Source organism: Schistocerca americana, chromosome 3 (assembly GCF_021461395.2).
Source record: "Schistocerca americana isolate TAMUIC-IGC-003095 chromosome 3, iqSchAmer2.1, whole genome shotgun sequence".
Lineage (NCBI taxonomy): Eukaryota > Metazoa > Arthropoda > Insecta > Orthoptera > Acrididae > Schistocerca > Schistocerca americana.
The window spans coordinates 618,432,165-618,457,462 of record NC_060121.1 but is presented as its reverse complement, the minus strand read 5'-3'; the positions used below and the strand labels follow the sequence as shown (position 1 = coordinate 618,457,462).

At 43.7% G+C, this 25,298-nt stretch overlaps 1 protein-coding gene across 1 annotated transcript in view; it reads left to right on the top strand.

Moving 5' to 3' along the window:
• Window positions 1–25,298, top strand: part of LOC124606257 (ATP-dependent translocase ABCB1-like) — a 74,486-nt gene that overhangs the window by 293 nt on the left and 48,895 nt on the right. The window contains exons 2-10 of the mRNA XM_047138234.1: window positions 49–193; window positions 5,990–6,090; window positions 9,652–9,948; window positions 12,901–13,093; window positions 14,903–15,127; window positions 15,277–15,402; window positions 19,301–19,504; window positions 21,947–22,117; window positions 24,759–24,963. Coding sequence (XP_046994190.1) covers window positions 49–193; window positions 5,990–6,090; window positions 9,652–9,948; window positions 12,901–13,093; window positions 14,903–15,127; window positions 15,277–15,402; window positions 19,301–19,504; window positions 21,947–22,117; window positions 24,759–24,963 — 1,667 coding nt within the window. The remainder of the gene's footprint in view (window positions 1–48; window positions 194–5,989; window positions 6,091–9,651; window positions 9,949–12,900; window positions 13,094–14,902; window positions 15,128–15,276; window positions 15,403–19,300; window positions 19,505–21,946; window positions 22,118–24,758; window positions 24,964–25,298) is intronic.

Below are 25,298 nucleotides of genomic sequence, written 5' to 3'. Positions count from 1 at the left end.
GGACGCCGTACTGCGCGTCATGTACTCCGAGGAGACCACCACCACCAGCGGCAACTTCTCCTACGCGGAACTCACCCAACGCTTCCTCGACGGAGTGCACACGTTCGCCGTCAACAACAGCATCATCGGCGCAGCCACACTCCTCTGCACCTACGTCGCTGTCGCGTGCTTCAACTACATCGCTTACACACAGGTTAGTTTGATTGTTTTCTTCGAATCTGCATCTACATCTACATCTAGACGGTACATGCAGGTTTACATCTATTCCCCTTGAGCATATTTGCTCTGAGTAGTGGACTTTGCTTTCTGTGCTACTGTCACTTCCACCTTTCCTGCTTATGTTGCGAATGGTATAAGGTAAATTTAAATAGCAATTTACGCACTGACATAACTACTTAGACTTCCGCGGACGGTGTCAAAACGAATGAAATTATTCTGCATGTTTCATCACGTCATAGCATAAAAGATAGAATAATTTAAAATATATACACTACAAAACGGACGTTTTTACTGTATTACCACGGCCTTCCTCAGGGTGGGTGCACTGGAGGAAAGACGCCTCTATTAATTGCAAACTGTCGGTGTCAGTACGTCATATTTCTATATCTTTATCCGCCCTAGAATATAAGGACGCTAGTCATGAAGAGAGAGGGACCTAAGGAAGAAGGCTATTCGGTGATTATCTGGCTTGTCGATGATTGACACATGTCTGAAAATAAGCGTTTGGCTTGTGGTGGGCATGTTTGCTTCCTGGTGTGCACGGAAGTCAAGATCCACGACGTGACAGGTTCCACCAAGAATGCAGTGAACGATCTTAATACTACAGGAGTACGAGCGGAGAGCTGCCGACATAGGCTAGTCAGGGAGGCCATTCAGCACACGCCTGGCACGTGCGACTAGGACAGCACAATAAATCGGCGATAGCTGAACAACACCGTGATTGTGGACAGCCTATACTGTTTAGGAAGGGCGTCTACTGGCAAAGGAACCGTGGAAGCGCCAACGAAACATATGAGAGGTGAATGAAATCGTTAAGCAACCTCACAACATCAACAGAAAAGACAGCTACAAACTTCCGACGTACTGGCTGCCGGCTATCCCTGTCCGAGGGGCCGCGAGAGATTGCGGGACGGAAACCTGACGGGGCAGGGACAAAAAATGTTCAAATGTGTGTGAAGTCTTATGGGACTTAACTGCTGTGGTCATCAGTCCCTAAGCTTACACACTACTTAACCTAAATCCATGCCCGAGGGAGGACTCGAACCTCCGCCGGGACCAGCCACACGGGCAGGGACACAACAACTTAAACAGACAGCTATAGAGAGGACTGTCAGAGAATTTCCGCGCACACCAGGAAGAAAACATGTCCACCAGAAGCCAAACGCTGATTTCCAGACATGCGTCAATCACCAACAAGTCAGATTTTCCACGAATAGCCTTCTTCCTACCCTGATTAAAGATAATTAAATCAATACCTTAAGCTGTCCGCAGGCGTTGATATACATACATCAACGGGGGCAGTTGAAAATTTGTGCCCCGACCGGGACCCCTCTAGGCTGAGGATAACATGGCTGCCGGTCAGTACTGTTGGGCCTACATAGCCTGTCCGGACGGAGTTTAGTTTAGTTTTAATAAACTTTTATTGAATGCTACACTACACTTCAAAGTGACACAGATACGTGACACTATTTCTCAACGCAGTGACCAAGCCTTTGTCAACAGCCTACTAATCGTTGGATTTCTCAATGACAGGAATCTGCTCCTTGGACATTGTGCCATTCCAGAACCGCTGTCTGAACGTTGGAAAATATCTTTTCCCTCAGATGTTCTTTTAGCCCGTCGAAAAGATGGAAATCACATGGTGCAAAATTTGGACTTTCCGATCAGCATCACTATCGTTTATGCCGTCTTGGTTAAACTGTCGCCATTTCACTAAGGCTGGAGTCGATATGTATTTGCTCCACATACCACCAGAATTTCCCAGTGAGTCTGTGCGGGATTTAGATAGTTTACCCACAAGAACAGTACTGTCCCGCATACTTCAACTTTTGTGGACGTTTCCAGTTGCCGTGCCATTTTAATCGCACACTGTGACCCATCCGTTGTCCGTACCGCAGCAGAACTCTGTCTGCAAGAAACTCAGAACACGTACTCTCTTCTGACAATGCGCCACTCTTGTTGCGCAATGGTCTTTGCGTGGGACGACGTGTGTACCTGCTTTCTAAAGTCAATGCGTGCTTCGGAACAACGATTACTGGCATATCTCCGTAGGAGCTCGAATCTTTCTAAGGTTACCTTTCCAGTATTTTAACGGGACGACCTGCTCGTTTAGCTTAACCCTCAGTGTGCTAACTAGTGAGACAGGGAGATAGCAAAATCCGAATCGGATGCGCACGCCGGATTAAATTACTTTTGCTCTGTTATACGACTCAACCGGACTTTTTAGCGATTTTCCAATTTCGTTTATACAAATTATGGATCTGGTCTCCAACCTCCACCAATAAGACACACAAACAGTTAAATTATGATAACACACAGAACGAAGTTAACAGTATTCGTAAACACCTGGTGCATTCGACTGCCTTTCCTTAGGTTAATTTACGACTGTAGCAACTGCAGGGACATTCGGCCACAAAGTTAAATAACAAAACAAATCTGCCAAATCATAAAAACAGGGGACTGTGCACGATGCGGCAAATGCTACTAAAGAGACTCTGTTCACATGACATATGTGAGAGGAAGCAATATGTGTTTGACTCTACTGGAAATGTACGCTCTCGAAATTTTAACAGCAAATCACGTTGTGAAGCAGAACGGTTCTCTTGAAGTGTCTGCCGCAGAACTGAGAAAACAATGGAGGAAGATCAGAGTTCAACTTCCCGTCGACAACGAAGTCATCAGGGACGAAGCACAAGCTCGGATAAGGGAAGGAAATCGACCGTGCCTTTTCAAAGAAACCATCCTTGCATTTTCCTAGAGCGATTTAGGGAAACCATGGCAAAACCTGAACCTCGGTTTGTCTGCGCGCAATTGTATACCTTCTCCCTAGCTGTTTCGCACTTGCTTAACGAATACGTGACGATGTACTAAGCTCTTCCTCTTTCGATCTTCTCCATATCCTTTATCAGTCGTAGACTGAGGAGTGGTACTCACGTACCGGTCGAACGATGCTTTTGTAAGCTGCTTGCGTTAAGGGTGGACTACACTTCCTGAGAATCTCATTCTGTCATCCGCCTTTACAAGATTAGTTTGTGTGGTCGTTTCTCTTTATATTGCTCAATATGCATACTTCCACACGTTTAACAGGCAGGACTGTCTATAGTGAATTTTCGGCAATCAAAAAATAACGCATCTTCCCGTTACTTGTGGCACATCGTATTATATTAACAGAAGGCTTCCAATATCTTCACAAGGCATCGTCCTGTGCAGGTCTTCCTGCGTATCTCCACAATTTTCTAGCCTTCCGACTTCCAATATTCTCTTATAGATAAGTCAAATTAACGTTCATACTGTTTGAACATTTGGAACCAGAATACAGATGCACCGTTATTGTTCACACCATACACTGACACAACATCCTGCATTAATTTCATATCAGACATTCTTCTGATGACGCTCCATTCAAACTGAAATCCACGTTGAACAGAATGGAAGAAGCAAATTGTGTATAATTTACCTCCGTTCAGCGATCAGGAGATCTGGGAAGAGTCCAGGTAGCTGAATCCTCGACATTTTCAAAGCGACCAGGTAGATGAATCCTCGACATTTTCAACGCCTAATGAGGAAAGGCCCAGAAGCTCTAGGAAGGCCATTTCAGACAATTTTAATCAGCAAGCCGTCCGCCGGATGGTGAAAAATTTCTTCATTACAGATAAAGAAGATCCACTTTAAATGAGATTTAAAAAATTATTGAATTCAATATACAGGGTGTTACAAAAAGGTGCGGCCTGACTTCTGATGACGCGCTTACCTATGAGAAAGCGGAAAGAAGTAAAACTGTACTAATATTCAGTCAGATTGGTGTATCGATTACAACCTACAGAGTATTATTAAGCTATGCTCTACGCTGTATTAAAAAGATCATAATGGACTCAGATCAATTACGGTTCAGCTACATCCATCATGCCAACTGGGAATAAAAATTAGCGTTAATGTTGAAATCGGAAGAATGATTATGAAGTTATCTCTTTAACCGTTATTACGACCAATGAATGCGTGGTTATGCTTCTGAAGCATTCGATAGATAAGATAAGAAGGCAAACGGCACATAATGACGACATCATTATCACTCCCTTTGAGACTGCGGACTGAAATAAGAACATAGGAATCACACATCTTACCACAACACGTGTCAAGTTGTTTATTTGACGACCGATTCCGCAGCACTACTACCCCATTTCCGAAAGCAACATAAGCCACACCATCATCCCGGTTGATTGTGATGAATCTGAAAAAGGTGTGCCCTCAGTGGCTCAGATGGATAGAGCGTCTGCCATATAAGCAGGAGATCCCAGGTTCGAGTCCCGGTCGGGGCACACATATTCAACTGTCCCCTTTGATGTGTGTATATCAACGCCTGCGGACAGCTTAAGGTATTGATTTAATTGTCTTTAATCAGGGTAGGAAGAAGGCTATTCGTACCGCCGGGACCAGCCGCACGGGCAGGTACACGACAACCTAAACAGACAGCTATAGAGAGGACTGTCAGAGAATTTCCGCGCACACCAGGAAGAAAACATGTCCACCAGGAGCCACACGCTGATTTCCAGACATGCGTCAATCACCAACAAGTCAGATTATCCACGACCAAACTTCTTCTTCTGTGCGGATGCTCACTCACTGCCCGAACTCTTATGGGACTCAGTAAGATTGTCTGCAGCGAGTAATGAGTGTAGTGGGCTGGAGCACTACGAATGTAGTGTGTGGACATTAAGTTGGGAATGTGAGTCTCACTATGAGTCTCTACATATGGTACCGGGGTTGTGTGGACAAGAGCTATCAAATTCCCCCGTAAATGAAAGTCAAGAGGGCTGAGGTCAGGAGAGCGTGAAGGCAATGGAATTGGTACGCCTCTACCAATCCATCGGTCACCGAATCTGTTGTTGAGAAGCGTACGAACACTTCGACTGAAATGTGCAGGAGCTCCATCGTGCATGAACCACATGTTGTGTCGTACTTGTAAAGGCACATGTTCTAGCAGCACAGGTAGAGTATCCCGTATGAAATCATGATAACGTGCTCCATTGAGCGTAGGTGGACGACGGAACTAAAATGAACGTAGGAATACTTTAATTATAATAATATAAATAAAATACAAATAAAATATCTTTCCTGTGTAACACTAGCTTTTTATTCTCGTAAAGTAATGAGTGCTGTCGACAGGGGAACACAAATTGATTCCATGTTTCTAGTTCTTTAAAAACAGATACAAACGTTCTCGGACGCAAAAACATTTATTTTGATGGTAAACGGTTTCGGTAAGTTTTTGACCATCCTCAGACCCTCACACATACGGTGGGAGTCGGTGGCTGTGAATGGAGCGGGTGTTGTAACGCCACGAACTTCAACTACTCACTGCTGTGATAAGTTGACATTCATGGGAATTACATCATCCGCTCCATTCACCGCCACCGACTATCATCGCGTCATGAGGGTCTGAGGATGGTCAAAAACTGACCGAAACCGGTTACCATCAAAATAAATGTTTTTGCGTCCGAGAACGTTTGTGTCTGTTTTTAAAGAGCTAGAAACATGGAATCAATTTGTGTTCCCCTGTCGACAGCACTCATTACTTTACGAGAATAAAAAGCTAGTGCTACACAGGAAAGATATTTTATTTGTATTTTATTTACATTATTATAATTAAAGTATTCCTACGTTCATTTTGTTAGCGTTTATAACAAAAATGAGTAGTGAGAGCAACGATGTTTCTTGAATAATTGTACGCCGCACCTGGCGATATGTCATGATCTCATGTTGCCGTTTGCAGATTCACCGGATCCGAAACCTCTACCTGCTCTCGGCGCTACGTCAGGACATCGGGTGGTACGACGTGCACCAGTCTGGGGAGTTCGCTAGCCGCATGTCGGAGTAAGTACTGGAGAAATAACTTGCCTCCCACCGTTCACTGTGCGTGCCAAATTTTGTCCTTCCACTTACGCCATAAAGTCCAGCAGGCTTTTGGAGGAAACTGTCTCATAATCTTTATCTGCGAAGAATTTAATACAGTATAGGACAAAAGGATTGTTGTTCAGGAGAAAAAGTAGTTGTGGTAATCTAGCATGAGACTCTCGAAAAGCATGTGTGAAGCTAATGAACTGCAGGCAGTAAACATTTTCTATGGAAGAAAGCTGTATTCACCAGTAACAACCGCCTTCTGACGACTCTCATGCTTACATTATTTTGTTTAATCGTGTCACTTCTTTCTGCAGTCGACTTCTTTCACTTACTTTGCCTTATTTTGCTGTTTCTATTTTTCATTTTGTTTGATTGTGTAACATGTAACGATCTTTCTACTGCTCGTCGACATTACTGCTCATCTTTGTATTGCTCTCTTTTATTTGTAACACAGATTATTTGTTAAGTTACCTGTTCATTCCACTGAGCAGTTCTATTTACTGTAGAATCCGCAGGTTACGAAATCAGCTCGAGAAAGCATAATACAACAGCTACTAAAATGCTCAATGCTGCAACAATCACATACCACCGCAGATAGTAGTTCACTTATTGAAAATTATTGAACATATCTGAAATGATAATGCCAAATCGATTGACGTGTGTCTGTCTCAAACTGTCTGCGAATTTATTGCGAGTAGAGTTAGCAAAACAGAAGTAATAAATTTAAACGTCAGGCATGATGCAGCAGTTTTTCACGCCTCTCGTTTTATGACGTGAAATCCCACAGCGACTGTTCCCTGACAGTAATCGATGTGTGTACCAAGTTTGGTTGATATCAGTCTATTAGTTTAAGAGGAGATATGAAACACACAAACAAATATACATTCATCGATTTCTATAGTAAGTATGCATACTTCAATTTACTTTTCACACAAGATACACTAACCAGAAAGGTTTTCGCAATTAGCTGTAACCCTGAGCCGGCTGCTGTGACCGAGCGGTTCTAGGCGCTTCAGTCCGGAACCGCACCGCTGCGACCGTCGTAGGTTCGAATCCTGCTTCGGGCATGGATGTGTGTGATGTCCTTAGGTTAGTTAGGTTTAAGTAGCTGTAAGTCTAGGGAACTGATGACCTGAGATATTAAGTCCCATGGTGCCTAGAGCCATTTGAATCATTTTGTAATCTTGAGATGCATTGTCTTGTCTGCCATTACAAATATACAAACAAACATATTTTAAGAGGCATGCATACTTTAATTTTCTTTTTACACAAGATAAACTAACTTGAAAGGCTTTGATAGGTAGCTGTAATCTTGAGATGCATTGTATTGTCTGCCATTTAAATATCCTAATGTTTTTTCACAATCACTATTAAAATGATAAGATAAAAACTTGCAGAAAAAATATATTTCATTCCCTTAGAAGAGCAGGCAGTTCGCTGTAGCGCCCTGTAGTGTTGTACAACTGGTAAGTCTTGGCAGTTGAGTCGGGTGTGCGTGCTAGTCGGTTGATTAAAATTATCGCGTAATGTGGGTCGTTGTGGAGACGTGACAGGATGGCAGAAAGAAGCTATCATGTTTGGTAGTGCCCATGCCCACACAGTGAATGAACCTGAGGTTTTGTTGGCGCATCGACGAGGACTGTCCAACGTGTCTTCAAGGAATGGTGTATACCTCGCAGCCACGTAGCATGGCGTAAGAGCTATTATAGTAAAATGGTCCTAACCGATATGAACTAGAAGCGAGCGCCAGACCTTCTCAAAGAACGTGGTTTAAAATGTGACAGGAATTCTGCCGCCAACGAATGCCGTACATTTTCTGCCTGTTTCCGAATGTACTTTGCGAAGAGAACCACATAGAGTGAACATTTCGGGAGAAGGCCACTTCGCCGGAGACCACTGCTGACAGCAGCATGTAAAGCTACACATTAATTGAACACCAGCTGACTGGAGGCGAGTAGTGTGGTTCGACGATTAGTGATCATTCTTCTTTTCAAATGACTCAAGTGTACCAGTGTGGTGTTTAACGCACTGTATACGGAAGGTATTACTGCCTGCCATACCATGTGCACACAGTGAAGCCTACGAACTGCTCTATTCTAGTACACTGGTCCCACCTACAATATTAGTATATCATGGAGACATTCGTAGTTCAGGACATACGACGACATAAACTCTGAGATGGCGTGAAAAACTGCCACATTGTACATGACGCCGAAATTTATCATTTCTTAGCTACTAAATCTATTCGCTACCCATTTTTCAGACAGTATCTACATATTCCGCTGAATGTAGAAACAAAAGTATATCGCTGTACGACACATACTTCAATAGATATGGCTTCAAATACTGAGAAGCGTAACAAAATGCCACCTCTTGCATGAAGTTTTAATTTATTACTTTTTAATACAAGGGTCACTGACAACACATTTCACTGACAGTATCCAGATATTTCGCTGAATGTACCTACGCAAATAGATCATTGTACGACTCATAGTTCCGGAGATATGACGTCATAAACACCGATTTGCTCGAAAAAATGTCGTGTCATGCATGAAGTTTTAACACACTTATTGCTTACTACTAAATCACTCTTACACTCGAATCAACTTAAGGAAATCCCTGACACCTGGCAGCGATCTTGACAGCTTTAAATAGCGAAGGGTAAACGGCTGTAGTGTGCAGAAACAAAAGCCGCCTATAGAGCTTTGAAAAGGCGTTGCCATAGAGACGCTTACAACAACGCGTTGTAGACCAAGATGAAGTCTGCTGGGGACACTTTGTACCAGGTGTGTCTGGAGGAATGGTAGCTCATTCTTCCTCAAGAACCGAAGCTAGAGAACGCAGTGATGTAGGACGCTTGAGTCTGCAGCAGAGTCGACGTTCCAACTCATCTCAAAGGTGCACCAGTAGGTTCAGGTTGGGTCTCTGGTTTGGCCAGTCCATTTCAAGAATGTTATTGGCCACAAACCATTGCCTCACGGATGCTGCTTCGTGCACCTTTAAAATAGTTGGAATGTCCCTGGTGGATTTGTTACTGAGGTGATGTGCAACGATTGGTCCACGTTCGAAGTCACTGGGTGTTCCTGACCCACCTATTCTGCTGCTTCTCCTACTACCAACAAAATATTCTCTGCACCTTTTCCACTGGTGGCTCAGCCTCGGGCGACATCTTGTGGTCAGCTCAGCTTAAGGCTCAAAATGGCTCAAATGGCTCTGAGCACTATGGGACTTAACATCGATGGTCATCAGTCCCCTAGAACTTAGAACTACTTAAGCCTAACTAACCTAAGGACAGCACACAACACCCAGTCATCACGAGGCAGAGAAAATCCCTAACCCCGCCGGGAATCGAACCCGGGAACCCGGGCGTGGGAAGCGAGAACGCTACCGCACGACCACGAGCTGCGGACTCATCTTAGGGCCGTCCGGATACTTTTGGTCAGATAGTGTACATAATGACAATGGATAAAACTACAAAAGAATCATTAAGAAATTTCAAAAATAAAATGTAATGAGCTGCTTGATGTGTGACAGGGATATGACGAAGCTGGAGGACGGCGTTGGGGAGAAGGTGCCCATGTTCGTCCAGATGGTGGTAACCTTTCTGGGCAGTGTGGGCCTGGCCCTCTACCGCGGCTGGGAACTCGCGCTTATCTGCCTAATCTCCCTACCTGTCAGCGTCATCGCCATTGGCATCGTCGGTTTCGCAACATCGCGCATCGCCAAGAAAGAAATGTCCAAGTACGCACAGGCTGGAGCTATTGCGGAAGAGGTGCTTAGCTCCGTAAGGACCGTCATTGCCTTTGGAGGCCGTGAGAAGGAGGTGGAAAGGTAGGTTCCTCTTCAGCAATAATCCATTAATTAGTACCTAATGAAACTTTGCTTAGAGTCATGTAACTGGAAGTTTTTTCTTTCAGTTGTTGTTGATATATCTCAGGATGCGTTTTTTCGTTCAGTAACAACTCCTCAATGTTTCACAATGGACCAGCTGGTGAACGGCTCTACGGAGTCTACTGATACGACTGTTATAATTTCAAAGTGTGCGGAGCGGAGTTACATACAGCTCTTTATGATTCTTTAGGCTTTGCCGTCTGACCCGTTCCACATATGACTTTCGGGTCTGCCACTGGATCACTTCGAGTAAACCCGACAGTATTTCTTAGAAGCTACTGCTAGTCGTTGTCATGTTGTTGGCGTTGGTTGCTGGTAGGAATTAGCAACTATGGTATTTATACTGCTACGGTCTTCTTGCGGAGACCTCGTCCGGAAGTCGAACATGCATGACTGGTTACGCTTCCTTAAAAAAAAAAAAAAAAAGGAGGAACACCCAAAAAACATTGTCGAATCTCAATGTAACTTCGTAGATGTACACAGCGTTGGCGCGTGTCTAAGTGATCAGCGTTCACAATTCTCTGTGACTGGTACAACGGTCATCAGAGTGGACCTGTGTTGTTCGTGCAATGATCAGTATAAAGGATGCCGCATACTTCGTGTGAGGCAGCTATACCGGTTGTTGACACTTCGAAAGAGGCCTCATTGTGGATCTCAATTTGGCCGCCTGGTCAAATCGTGAAATGTCCAGATTTTTGGAGCGTCCAGATGTAACAACGGCCCGATTTTAGATTGCTTGGGAAAGTGTTGACAGGCACAAACGTCGTGAAGGTTCCGGTTGACTACGTCTGGCCACCGTACGAGAGGCTCTCATTATGTACCAAGCACGTCGTAACCATGGCATCCCTGCGTCTGCCACCCGAGAACAACTAATGGACTATTTGCAACGGTCTGTGTCATCTCGCACTATTAGAGACTAGGAGCAGCCGAGCTAGGGAATTACCGTCCCACGAGTAGGCTGCCATTAACACTGCAAAGGTAGCGTCTGGAGTGGCGAAGTCACGGCGAAGGATAGGCAGCTGATGAATGGCGTCGCATTGCGTTCAGTGATGAATCAGGGTGCGGCTCTAACCTGGATAACAGTGATCAGCGAACATGACGCCGGCACAGCGGTATTACCCCTGGGTTCAAGATGTGGGGAACCACCAGGTATGTTAAGGTCGGTAGTGACTGTGGGACCTCCAACGGCACAACAGTACGTCACGGACATCCTGTTTCCTCAAGTGTTGCCTCTCAGGCTCTCTTCAGAATATCCTTACTAATTTGCCTTACTTTGCCTTTGTAATAGGGGGGTGGCTTCAACTTGGCAAGTTGACTCGGAGAATCATGCCAGCAAAACTGGTGCCAGAGACAGGGGTTCGTGCGGCATTATTCTGGGTGGCTTGTCCGAAAGTTACTTCGAGCGGATAATTACAGTTCGTGAAGGTAATATCTTCGACCTCCTAACAACAAACAGATCAGAGCTTACAGAGTCATTTGACGTAAAGGAAGGTATGAATGATAATGAGGCTGTGATACATACTATGACTACAAGTTTTGCAACCAACGTTGAGAAAGGTAGGAAAATATTATTGCTTAACGAGAGTGACAGGATACGAATTTAAGAGCACCTAGGCAGTCAGCATCGAATATTCAGTGCTGAGGACTACGACGTGTAGCACACATGAAAAAAATTGAAAAGTATCGTTCAGTAAGCCTCAAACAAGAATGTTCCGAGCAATGTCTTAAGGTATGAAAAAAGAACCATCTCCATCTAATAGCCGTGTTAGAAAACTTCTACGTAATCAAAGAGAGCATCGTCACAGATTCAAGAGAAGTCAAAACCTGGCTGACAAGCGAAAGCATAAGGAGAGCAATGAGAGAGACATTTTGTTAACCGATCTGAGTAAAAACCGTAAGAGGTTTTGGTCTTACGTAAAATTAATAAGTGGTTCTAAATCATCTACACGTTCACGCGGTGAACATAGCGGCACCGAAACAGAAGATAACAGAGAGAAGGACGAAGTACTGAATATTATAACCTTAACTGGTAAACAAACTGCCTTGAATTATTAAGCACTTAAGGCGAGCTTTGTTTATAGAACGCTTTATTGCTCTACAGACGATTTAAAAATGAAGAAATTTATATCTTTTACATGTTGTCGAATATTAACTTGTTATGGGATAATATATGAAGGAAACTCAGCTTACAGTACTTTTAGGGAATGGAAGCGTGTTTTAACGGTTATATTCGATGTCGATTCTAGAAATTCCTTTCCAAAAAAGTAACTGCTTAAAATATTTATATTAATTAACCATCTTTCTCAATACTAATAGTTCAGTTTTTTTTCAAAAATAGTGAAAAGAGTGTATATAGCACTGGAAACGAAAACAACCTTCGCGAACACAAATACTGGATGGAGATGGTTACGTGGTTGCATATGTATTCAACAACCTGCCAGAGCACACTGAATGTCACATGGATACTGTAGTGGAGTTGAAGTGTTAACAAACTCTTTCCACTCTAGAGAAGACTATCTTCACAGATTACCTTAAGTTTAATGTTTCAGGTTATTTTGTAATTGGCATTAGCACTATAACGTTAAGTACCTTCACTGAATTTTACTAAAATTAAATTAAACGTACATCTCTGTCTTGTTTCAACATCCAAAACACCAGTCTGCTCGGGTTTCATGCAGCACGGTTGCATGGTCCGACAATTAAGAAACAGTAAGGTCTAATTCCCTACCACACTTTCCCAACTGGGCCGCTGTAGTTTCTCCAGTGTCATGTTCCTTTACAGGATAATGACCGGTGCTTCATCTGCGTATTTTAAACATTCATCTGACCGCTAATAACAAAAAAGAGTAGGCTTCACATCATATCTAAACCTTGTTTTAATTCTCTCTACAGATATGAGAAAAATCTTTTGTCTGCTAAAAAGCTCAACGTCAGAAGGAATCTGCTGAATGGGCTTGGATTCGGTATCTTGTGGTTTGTCATCTATGCCAGCTACGCACTCGCCTTCTGGTACGGTGTGGGGCTAATAATAGAAGACATGTACAAAACAGACGATAAGGTGTACGACGCTGCCACCATGATCACGGTAAGTTATTCGACTGAACGACCACAAAAATCTTATCCCATTATCCTTAGCTATATTTTTCTCTGCATCAGGACAGTAAGAGAAGATTTAATTTCAATATATATCGTTTTCTAGTAATGTTGATGGACATTTGAACATAAACCGTAGTAAAGGTATTTTCATACTGGGAGAATAATCAATCGTTTTAAGGTAATTATATGCACATTAGGCAACATGCCACGTATTTACATATGATGATAAGCTATCAAGAGATATTAACTTACACTGTGAGTGGCTGTGCAGTTATTTTAATTATGTATTGCTTATTGTACCTATAGCCTACGTTCACATAACAGTAGTGTCTACAAGATCTTTAGTACTTCTAAAATAATAAAACTATAGAAAACAGTGTATATTATAACATTAATTTACATGTGAAAACCATATATAAATTGAGAGAATAATCGCAGTTCAAGTAAAAATATTAAATATGTAAAATACAGGATAAAAATAAGATGAGAAAAATGTAAATAGAAATTGAGATAGGTAAAGAGAAAGTTCACAGAAACATAAAGACTAAAAGTTTACAGAAACATGTGCGTTGTCAAAGCGCTCAAAATTAGAGGAACCAAGCATAAAACTACTTACACACGAAATGGAAAATATTTGCCTACTAAATTCAAGATGACCAGGCTACCTTGCATCTATGGTACAGTGTGGTAAAAAAAAAACGTCATAGATATTCGTATTGTGAAGCAACTGCACTCATCGATATCGAGTTATTTGTAACATATTCGAAAGAGCAATACGGCAGACCGCAGAAGAGGACCACCCGTCCTTATCAAATTTTAGTCACGTGCATAGAAAGCCCCAAATAGTCTCGGCCCACATACCACGCCATCCTTGAGGAATACGTCCAAGCTCGACACTGAAATTTACTATATGCTGTTGATAACTTTTGTATGAGTACTGTGTACTTAAGCAATCAACGGCTTTGCTTAGGGTTAAACAAAATTTCAGATCTTGTCCAATCACTTGACTACCGTGCTTCGAAAGAAAAAATTTCAGTGTACTAGAGGGGCTCCATTTAGAAAGTTTGCTTTCACTGAAGCTCTGACGGCTTTAATTTGTTTGTTAAGAATTTGCGAACACTATTTAATAAACTGAAGACCAGTCTGGCAGACGAGTTTTTAAAAAGGGGAAGAAAGGGAGACTTATTTTTTACCAGCGACAACAAGGTCATTAAAGACGGAGTCCAAACTTGGATTGAGAACGGAAGATGAAGGAAACTGGTTGTGTCATTCAAAAAGGAATCAGCCTGGCATTCGTCTTAGCTAGTTCGGGAAGCCAAAGGAAACCTAAATCTTGATGAGCGAAAAGGAATTCGAACTGGCCCCCTCCGGAATGTGGATCCAGTGTCTGACACACTACGCCACTTTACTCGTTTTTATGATTCAACGCCTTACGAAGTCATAATAGAAGATAAGGTAGTGCTGTTGCCTGCTGTACAGTTGAGTTTGATACGCGCTTCAGTGTTAAACAAATTAGAAACGGCCTCGGCTTTCGGTTGCTTGCACACAGAAAGGAAAGTTAAAATCTTTCATGTCATTCCAACGTAATCATTATAATTACACAGCTTCTATCAAAAGTTGTATCTAAGGAAGTCCTTGCTGTAACGTACGAAATATTACTACCCGGAGATTAGATGAACCTTAATCAAATTGTACTTTATTTCCATCTCACGTAAGTTAACGTTTTACTACACTACCAATTGAACTGTTGACGTGGAGTTCTGCAGCACTATAGCAGGTGCCTTTCCCTCTGCCGCAGGTGTTCATGGGCTGCATGACAGGCTTCATGTCGTTCGGGGTCGCGTCGCCATTTATCGAAGCATTTTCGATAGCGAGGGGTGCCGCCGCCAAGGTGTACTCCGTCATCGACCGCGAATCTCTCATCGACAGCATTTCCACTGAGGGAGAGCGCCCGGACAAAGTCGACGGCTCCATACACTTCAACGACGTGCATTTCGAGTATCCTTCCCGCAAAGGCGTGAAGGTAACTAAAAGCCATATTTTGTTCATAAAAAGGAGAAATCTGCAGTGTGCTTCACAACAAAAACCTTTCGTTTCTAAAATATATGTTGACACTTAGCTATTACATTAATCCCCATACTGTTCCTGCTATCATTAATACTGATCTTTCAGATCCTGAAAGGTCTGAACCTGACCATCAAAGGCGGTGAGACAGTCGCTCTGGTCGGGAGCTCAGGTTGTGGCAAATCTACTTGTATCCAACTAATACAGAGGTTCTACGATCCGATAGACGGAGCGGTGAGTACCTTCAACTTAAATAAAATGCTTTTTCTTAACCTTGTACGTTGAATAAATGGAATTATCTGTGATTATTACAGTTTGTCCAGTATCGTCAAAACAGTAATCTCTTTCTTCGCTATTTGTACGCCTGACTTTGGTAGCACGTAGACGCTCAATCGTGTTTTAGTCTTGCCCTAAAACTCAGTCTTTCTGAAAGAAAAGAATGAAGCAGTATTATGGCTTAGCGACCTGTTGACTACTAGGTCATTAGCGACCGAGAACCCGAGAAAATGTGGTCCTATTCTTTTATTCGGTCACTAGATGAGTAGTTCGGTGCGGCAATACAAGATCACAAAAGGAAAGCTCAAGTTTTAAACTGCACGTGAAAAAAAAGTCAGTCACGGGGGAGAATCGTACAGTCGTACCATTATTTGACCTTCGCACGGACTCCTGTGTGGAGGTCATAGATAGAGGCATCTCTGGCGTTGAGAAGCAACTGAAAGTGTTGAAAATAAATGTCTGTTGGGTCACATGGAACTGGCCATTTACGTAGCTTGCGCCTATTGCGAATCCTTCGCCCAGCTCAAAGTCTCAAACGACTGGAGAGAAATGCGGGCGAATTCTGTATATAAAAAGGATAAAAGACCGGATCCGCAAAATTACAGGGCCGTATCCTTCCTCGAGACAGAAAAACTTCAGTCCACAACTTTGCACCGATTTAGAAGGCATCGCTCGCGAGAAACTCAGCATGCACTTTTCTCGCCCTATATCTTGCGACCCATGGATGAAGGGCAACTGACAGATTCCCCATTCCTAGATTTGACACAGTGCCAGAGAGCATACTGTTAACGAAGGCCCGAACACACGGGAGAAATTCACAGACATGTGAGTGGCCGGAAGACTTCTTACCTAACTGAACGCAGTACGTTGTCCTCGACAGCGAGTGTTTGTCAGAGACAAGTATATCATAGGTGTGCTCTGGAGAAGTGTGATAGGACAGCTTTTGTTCCCTATATACGATATGAGGAATAGGGTGAGTAGCAACTTGCGACTGTTTGTTGATGATGCCGAAGTGTAGGGGAAAGTGTCGTCGTTGAGTGGCTGTATGAGGATACAGGATAACTTAGACAGAATTTCCATATGATGTGATGAATTAAAGCTACCTCCTAATGTAGAAAATTATAAGTTGATGCACATGAATAAGAAAAAAACCATCTTTTAGTGTTCTAATACAGTTTTAGTGACTTGCTGCTTTGACACAGTCACGTCGATTAAGTATCTGGGCCTAACGCTCATGTGCGATGTGAAATGGACGAGCTCATTTGATTGGTTGTAGGGCACGCAAATGGTCGACTTCGGATTATTGGGAGTATTTTAGGCAAGTGTGGTCCATCTGTAAAGAAGACTGCGTGTAGAACTTCAGTGCAACCCACCGTTGATTACTGCTCGAGTCTTTAAGACCCCACCAGGTCGTATTAAAAGAGGCCATTTATGGAATTCAGAGGCATGTTACTATTGGTACGTTCGATCAGTGCGTGAGTATCACTGAGACGCTTCATGAACCCAAATGAGAATCCCTGGATGGAAGGAGAGGTTCTGTTCGAGGAACTTTATTGAGGAAATTCAGAGAACCGGCATTTGTGGCTGACTGCATAAAGATTCTACTACCGACAGCATAGGATTCGCGTAAGGACCTCGAAGACGAGAGAAATTAGGACTCGTACTGAGGCACGTGGATAGTTGTTAGTCATTTTTCTCTCGCTCCATTTTCGAGCGGAACAGGAAAGGGGACGAGTAGTAACTGTACAAGCTACCTCCATCATGCACCGACTGGTGTCTTGCGGAGTACGTATGTAGATGTCGGTGTAGAAGCCCGTTGGTACCAGGGTGGGAAAGAAAACCAGCCTTGAAGAATGAAAATACCGCCGACTCTGGTAAAACTTGTTTAACTGACCACACTAACGGTTTTACGGCTTACAGCCGCATCTTCAGGTGCGACAAAAATTATTACATTAATTGATCACAGGTGAACCCATCATTCTTGGTTAAGGAATTAATTAACAACATTGGGTTCCCCTACGATGGATTGATATAATAATTTTTGTTGCACGTGAAGATGTGGTTGTGATCTGCGAAGCCAGTAGTGTGGTAAATTAAAACCAAGTTTTATCAACTGTCAGTTGATTGACCTTCATCAGCTGCGAATGCCCTGCATATAAAACAATTTGTGAAATCAACTTTTCAAGGTAATGGTCTCAGCATTCGCTATCAACTAACGGGAACAACAGAAACTTAAGTTGGGGAAGTGTTGTGACTTAACCACTACACCGCTCCACTTCGTGGCGTTCCCTGTGTCATTTTGATAAGGCTGAGGATTTTTTACATTTTTATTACGGATAAAGCATATAAACACACGTGGAGGACTTATATAACAATACATTATTCGAGTGCTTCTACCAATGTACCGTAAAGTATTTTGTGTGATTTATAAATGAAGCACGAGGACAAGCGGAGTTAATTATTTTTGAGCGAAAAAGTTTACAGACGTACAAATGAGGTCCACGGAAGATGACACACAGACGGTGTCGAGGCTCGAGGTGGATGACATGTACAGTGGCAGGGTTCATTTGAGCCGGTAGGCTGTTGTTGCTATGATAACAGACGACTGCTCACTCATTTTACTGAAGAAGAAACTGCAACACTCGTATCGATCCTCTGCTGTGGCGACGCCCTCCGCGGCGTGTGTTGAAGGCAGTGAGCGGGAAGACGCTGTGGCATTAGGTGGCCAGAGGCCTATTGTGACGTCAGGAACGCTGACGTACGGTGTGTGTTGCAGGACGTGTGGCGTCCGGACGGAGTTTAGCAGCTCAGGGCGTGGAACCCTGCCTGCTGTGGTCCTTATAGAGGAAGGCGGACCTCAGTATGAGTGCCCGCCCTTGCGAGGGTAGGCGTGCAGCAGCAGCCCGCCCATGTGGAGGTGGTCGGGTAGCCGCACCCACCTGGTCTCGAACAGCTGTCCTCTAAGGCAGAAGGCCAGCAGTGGCTGAAAGTAGGTCTGCAGGTGACCCACGGTCTGGAAGGCGCTAAGTCCACAACATCGGACTTATGGCCAGCAGTAGGAAAGCACTTGAGGGCTGCTTGTACAACCATGTCGCATCTTGGACCATGAAGACCTCTCCCCACCGATTTATTTGCGGCACCATAATGCGTAAACAATAAGGAAAAGGAAAACATTTTGTTTTCCCGGAGGTGTAATTATTAGAATAAATATGTTTAACAGTTTTGCGATAAGGCATTCTGCAGCCGTATATTTTTCTTAGGGACAAAACTTAATAGAGACAGAATCTGTAGTTCTCTTTCTCTCTATCATGATTATTAATTTCGAATGTCCGCTCCATTAGCTGAGTGGTCAGCCCGTCTGACTGCCATGCAGCGGATCCCGGTTCGATTCCCGACCGAGTTGAAGACCTCTGTTTGGGGACTGGGTGTTGTGTAGTCCTCATCATCGTCATTGCGCCCAGCGTGTCGTCAAGTGAAAAGACTTGCGACTCGGCGACGGAACTTCTCCAATTGGGGACTCGCGGCCATCAATGCCTTACGATCGTTTCATTCACTGTTTGAATACAGTCCCTATTTGAATATAATTGCTGCCTGAATACAAGTCGTATACTCATATTTATGAATGTTTAACACATTGACACAGTAGTCTAGTTGTAAAGGTTTAATGGTTAAGAAGTTGTACATGAGCTAAAATAAAACCTAAGTTGTGACATAGCTGACAAAATTCGTCATTCACTACTTGGCGCAATAAGCGACACTCGCACACGAGTCATACCAGTTTATCCGCACTCATTGCTGCTGAACGAGGAACCTATTACAAGAACACTGGTTCGATGCATTTTTCCCCCTCATTCAGGTGGAGCTTGATGGCCGCGACATTCGGAATCTGAACGTGGGCTGGCTGCGCTCGCAGATCGGCGTGGTGGGCCAGGAGCCGGTGCTCTTCCAGACTACCGTTGCTGAGAACATCCGCTACGGGCGGGACACCTGCACCATGGAGGACATCGTGGAGGCCGCCAAGATGGCCAACGCGCACACTTTCATCTCCAAGCTGCCGCAGGTATAGCTCGCCAATAGAAATCAGGATGCTTCCGAAATAGGTAATACCAATCTATAGGGTAGAGACATGGATTTGTGGGGAACGAAACGAACTGATAGTATACTGAAAGCCAAAAAGTAACTACAAACTGACACTCAGTAGACCAAGACACAGAACAACATTGGCTGAACAGTTACACCGTGCTCTAGCAAGAAAGTTGATAATCATAACTGAAAGGCATTATAGAGTGTCCACTATCGAATTATATATCCAATATTTGTGTTCTTAGACCATCAAACATTCGTTTGAAGCGCAGGACCCTTAAAGTTTTCAACAGACACAAATATGATACCTTCCACTAATAATTAAAAAGCAATATATAACTTAACTTATAACGTCCGTTAAGACCTTATCTGCTCAACATCTCCAACATTTTACAATTATAAAAAATTAAACTTGCGGGTCATAATCTGAGGAAAATTAAATGGCATACATCAATTTATCTTTGAACATTGTCTCGCTTCCCTTACCACATACAACAGCACCTTGACTGTTTCTATGGCTGCAACGTGTCTTCGCAAAAAGGGTCAGTAGCTTTAGAGAACTTCACTGTCGTAAAACTCATAAGCAGTGAACAAATTAAAAGCTACACACATAGCTTTCTACCTTCTCCTATTGCTTGTCGCACAAATTTTATCATATTCTACCCGAGACAAACGAATAATTAATAACACTTACCCTCCTCCTTGACCGACCACCTTCCCAAACTACTCATGCCACCTTTGCCTGGCCTCAGCGCCAAGAAGGTGATTTTAACAACACATCACAAGACACACATCATTTCTCCGTACCTCAAATTTTCATAAGATTGAAATTTTGTAAATGAATACACTAGTTCCTTGAAGGAATTTTTTCCAGAAGTATTTCGGTGAAAGACGTTATCAATATGTTATCAAAACGTGGCACTTCGAAACACACATCTACTGTGTTCTTCAACATGACCACTTATTGGCAGGACTTAAACCTAGGTTAGGAAGGTCACCAGGTCTCAGAAGTTCGAAAGAACGACATACGTACATCTGTCCACTTTAATGGACAACCATTTCCCGTCCTCTTCATCCACAATGGCGACACTCAATCCATGTGCCTTGGCACACTTGGGACCAGCTGTCGACACCCGTACGGAGTCCAAACGTTGTTTACTCCGCATCGCCTGTTGGCCCACTCCACCTCCACCTTGTAACAGGAAAACGGGGTGCCGAAGCTATAAAAATTAGACTATTGAGCAAAGAAAGAAAGTCATTCGTTCCGATGAGTCTTGTTGCACACGATTTCCAAAGTCGGGCCGAGTTTACATCTAAACAGTAAAACATGGCGGTGTATCCATGATGATCTGGGGAGCAGAATCACTGTACTATATGGACTCCATTGTTACTCAGCAAGATAGCGTTACTGCCAAGGGTTTTGTGACCATTGTAGCTCATCATGTCGATCACAAGGTACATTTGTTCCCCAACGGTGATGCTATGTTCCAAGACCGCAGGGCCCTTATTTACATAGCTCGTATTGTCCAAGACAGGTTCTCTGAGGTTGATGGTGAACTGTCACACCTCCCATGGCCACTACAGTCATTTCAATATTATTGTGCCTTTGACGTCTAAAAGGTTCAAATGGCTCTGAGGACTATGGGAATTAACTTCTGAGGTGATCAGTCCCCTAGAACTTAGAACTATTTAAATCTAACTATTCTAAGGACATCACACACATCCACGCCCGAGGCAGGATTCGAACCTGCGACCGTAGCGGTCGCGCGGTTCCAGACAGTAGCGCCCAGAACCGCTCGGCCACCCTGGCCGGCCTTTGACGTCTGCTTTAGAGAGAAGGGTCCGTGATCGACATCCAGCTCCATCATCGTTACCTCAACTTTCCACTATTTTGCAAGAATTATGGCGTAAGTCTCTCTTGAGAACCACACAAGACCTCTATTTATCCCTTACGTCGCGCGGGATTAGCCAAGCTGTGTAAGGCGCTGCTGTCACGGACTGTGCGGCTGGTCCCGGCGGAGGTTCGAGTCCTCCCTCGGGCATGGGTGTGTGTGTTTGTCCTTAGGATAATTTAGGTTAAGTAGCGTGTAAGCTTAGGGACTGATGACCTTAGCAGTTAAGTCCCATAAACACACACACACACACACACACACGCACACATACACACACACACACACGCAACCACCTTACGAGACATCTGGAAGCTGTTTTCTATGCCAATGGATTCTTACACCACTTGAAGCTGTTTTCTATACTAATGTAATCATACACCATATTAGGGATGGTAATGTGTTCTTCGTGTTCCCATACCTTTTTTTCACACCCTTTAAATTACGACCTTTTTGGGCTCATATCTATTCATCACCTTGTTTGGCGCTTTGGTCCTGAAAGGTAATGTGGCCCTTCTGCCATTCTGCAGGGCTACGACACGATGGTAGGTGAGCGTGGGGCCCAGCTGTCGGGCGGCCAGAAGCAGCGCATCGCCATCGCCAGGGCGCTGGTGCGCCGCCCCAAGATCCTGCTGCTGGACGAGGCCACCTCTGCTCTGGACACCGGCAGCGAGGCCAAGGTGCAGGCCGCGCTGGACAGGGTGAGTGGCGCCCACTTCTTGCTTCAGACTCACCCCACAAAACCACTATCCCAAAATTGGTCTCTAACGTGTTATAAATTTGGTGCATGGTCCGTGGCAACGCTTATTTTTTGCTACCAGTCTCCTGACTGGTTTGATGTGACGCTTCACGAATTCAAACACTTCATCTCAGAATATTACTGGAACGAGAAGTGCTTAATTATTTGTCAGCTATTTCCCAGTCTCTGTCTTCCCCTACAGCTGTTACCCCCTACGACATTCTCTAGTGCTACGGAAGTTATTGCTTGAGATCTTAACACATGTACTACCACCATGTCCCTCCTTCTTGTCAAAGTTTCCCACATGTTCGTCTCCTGATTGTGTGGAGAATATCGCAACTTCTTATCTAATCAGTCCATTTGATTTTCAAAATCTTTCTTCAGCATGACACGTCAGATACTTCCATTCTTTTCTTTCTCGGTTCTCCAATACTCCGTGATTCTCTTCCATACAGTGGTATACTCAACACGTGCGTTCATAGAGATTTACCCTGAAGTTAAGTCCTATGTTTGGTAATAGCAAACACTTTTTGCCAGGAATGCCCTCTTTGCTCGTCTGTTTCTTACTTTCTCCTTGCTCCGTCTATCATGGGTTATTCTGCTGCGTAGGTAGCACCATTCCTTATCTGCATCTACTTAGTGATCACCAAATCTGATGCTAGGTTTCTCGCTGTTCTCATTTCTGCTACCCCTTATTACATTCATCTTTCTCTGATTTGCTCTTAGTCCATATTGTGTACTCACTAGGCTGTTGATTCCACTCAGCAGGTCCTGTAGGTCTTACTTTCTCTGAGGATAGCAGTGTTAACAACGAATCTTATCATCGAGATCCGTTCACCATGAATTTACCCTCCCCCCATTTATGAAGCTTTCTTTTATTTTCGTCAACGTTTCTTAGCTGTATAAACAGAACAGTTGGAGTGAAAGACCACATCCCTGTATTATACCCTTCCTAATTAAAATAATTCGTTCTTTGTCTGTCGTGGGAGCTACATGAGTGAAAACATTGTCAGTAACTCATGCCCTGTGGTGTAAGGTTGATGGACGACATAGAATGACCTAGGCCCACGTGTAAGTCGTCGTGGCGAGCTCTTCGGAACTCAACCATTATGAACCATAACTGTTTCCTTCCTGGATCTGCTGGATTGATTATACCAAATAATTAACTAAAATGACGTTGACCATACCAACAAACGTTTATTATGTTTCATTGGGAAGCCACATGGCCACTGGCCAGCAGTTTCTGAACTATAACACAGGTGGAAACTGAATAACTTTTGTAACGACTACATACAACCGAGAAACTCAGCTGCCTCCTGCTCATGTCACAAACAAGTGTGCAGCGTCATCAGGCATTCGGAGAACCCATACGTCATGTTAGTGGCAATTTCTGAACTATTCCACAAAAGAAAAAATTCCTATCATGTTTTGCGACTTGCACACAAGAATTTGTGATCATCCACACTGTATATTATTCCAGTTACTGAAAGTATATCTTTCTACATTGTTTAGAAGGGGGAATATACCATAAATTCAATTACTGACAGTGATAGATAGTTTAAAAACACAGTTCAAGCTTTCATTCTCTTATATGAGTGCTTGTAAGAGCCGTGATAATGAGGCACTTGACCCAGTGTTCCATCTTCACGCACGCCGTCATCTCACTGTCAGGTCGAAGGATTCAGGGGGAAAACGAATGGCTGAGGGTGGTAAACATCAATCTGTGGTCTATGAAAAATGAACCGCCCTAGCGTGATGAACCTCATGCCATTCTGTTATGAATGTCACCGGGATGAGAATGGGACACTGACCATTGAAACACAATATCCTTCTCCGGCGGGATTATCCACTAACACATGAAACCTGTGGAACAGCACTCCAAGTAAAGCATATTTTGGCTACATGTGTTTTCTGTGCTGGCTGTATGCCCGGAGAGCTTTCCACTATCCTAGGTGACAACGACAACAATGTGACAAGCATTTTGAATTTTTGTGAAATGTCGGGCTTCCGACCTGAAGTGTTGTGGAGAGGAAGTCAATGGCCTCCGAATGAGTGGCTCTGACCCTTTGTTCTCTTTAAGTAGTTAGCCGTCCATATAACAGGCAGTGTGCCATTAAAACATCTTCCGAAACAAGTCCTTGATTTTAATACATACAAACCACATATTTGTATCTACGTTGCCAGACATTCCGAAGAAATTTGCTGATGTGTTTTTCTGGAGAACGGTGGCAGCAATTTCTCTTGTGAAAACAGACATCATTCAAACCACGAGCTGTGTCTCTTGATATCTTGCAAGGACGCTGATAACTGCACTGTTGAGCGCTGAGCGTGCCAATTCCAACACGATTATCATCATCCCCGACGTCAACCTTACGCTACGACGATGACACCAATTTTTCTAAAATAATTCCTACATCCATATTTTATAAGCAACCTTCTTTAAAAGTGATATACTACCGGGGGTCGAATAATTTGCATGAAAATACGCCGTAATTAAAGATACAGTAGTAGTAGAGGAGGCAGATCTCAATATATTGATACTGTAAAAGGGAGAAGATGACTGCGGAGTTGTGTGTTGGGCATAACCGTGTCTCTTTTGACAGGTGAGTCTTGGCCAGACTACAATCATCGTAGCTCATCGTCTGTCCACAATCCGAAACGCGGACAAGATAGTGGTGATCCACGGTGGGCGCGTGGTGGAGGAGGGGTCTCACGACCAGCTGATGGCGAAGCGCGGCAACTACTTCGACCTGGTCACCACACAGATCTCATCATCTGAGCCACCGACGTCTCCAGGAGGTGATAGTGGTGAGTGTACGACACACTGTTTCCCACTTAACTCCTTCGATTTCCCTGTTGTGCGTCTTTCTCCTTTCTTTTCCTGGTTTTCCACTGTGGTCGGGAGTGTTATCTAGACCTACTGGTTCTAGCAGTGTTAATGGCATTTGGTGGCTGGATTCATTTCCTGACGCCATCATTCCTCCGGAAAGAAAGTTTTTTACACCATCAGTTGTGTGTCTTGTGTACAATGAGTGACAAAAGCCATGGGACAGCGATATGCATATATTACAGGTGGAGGTAGTATCGCGCACACAACGTATAAAAGGGCAGTGCATTGGCGGATCTGTCATTTGTACTCAGGT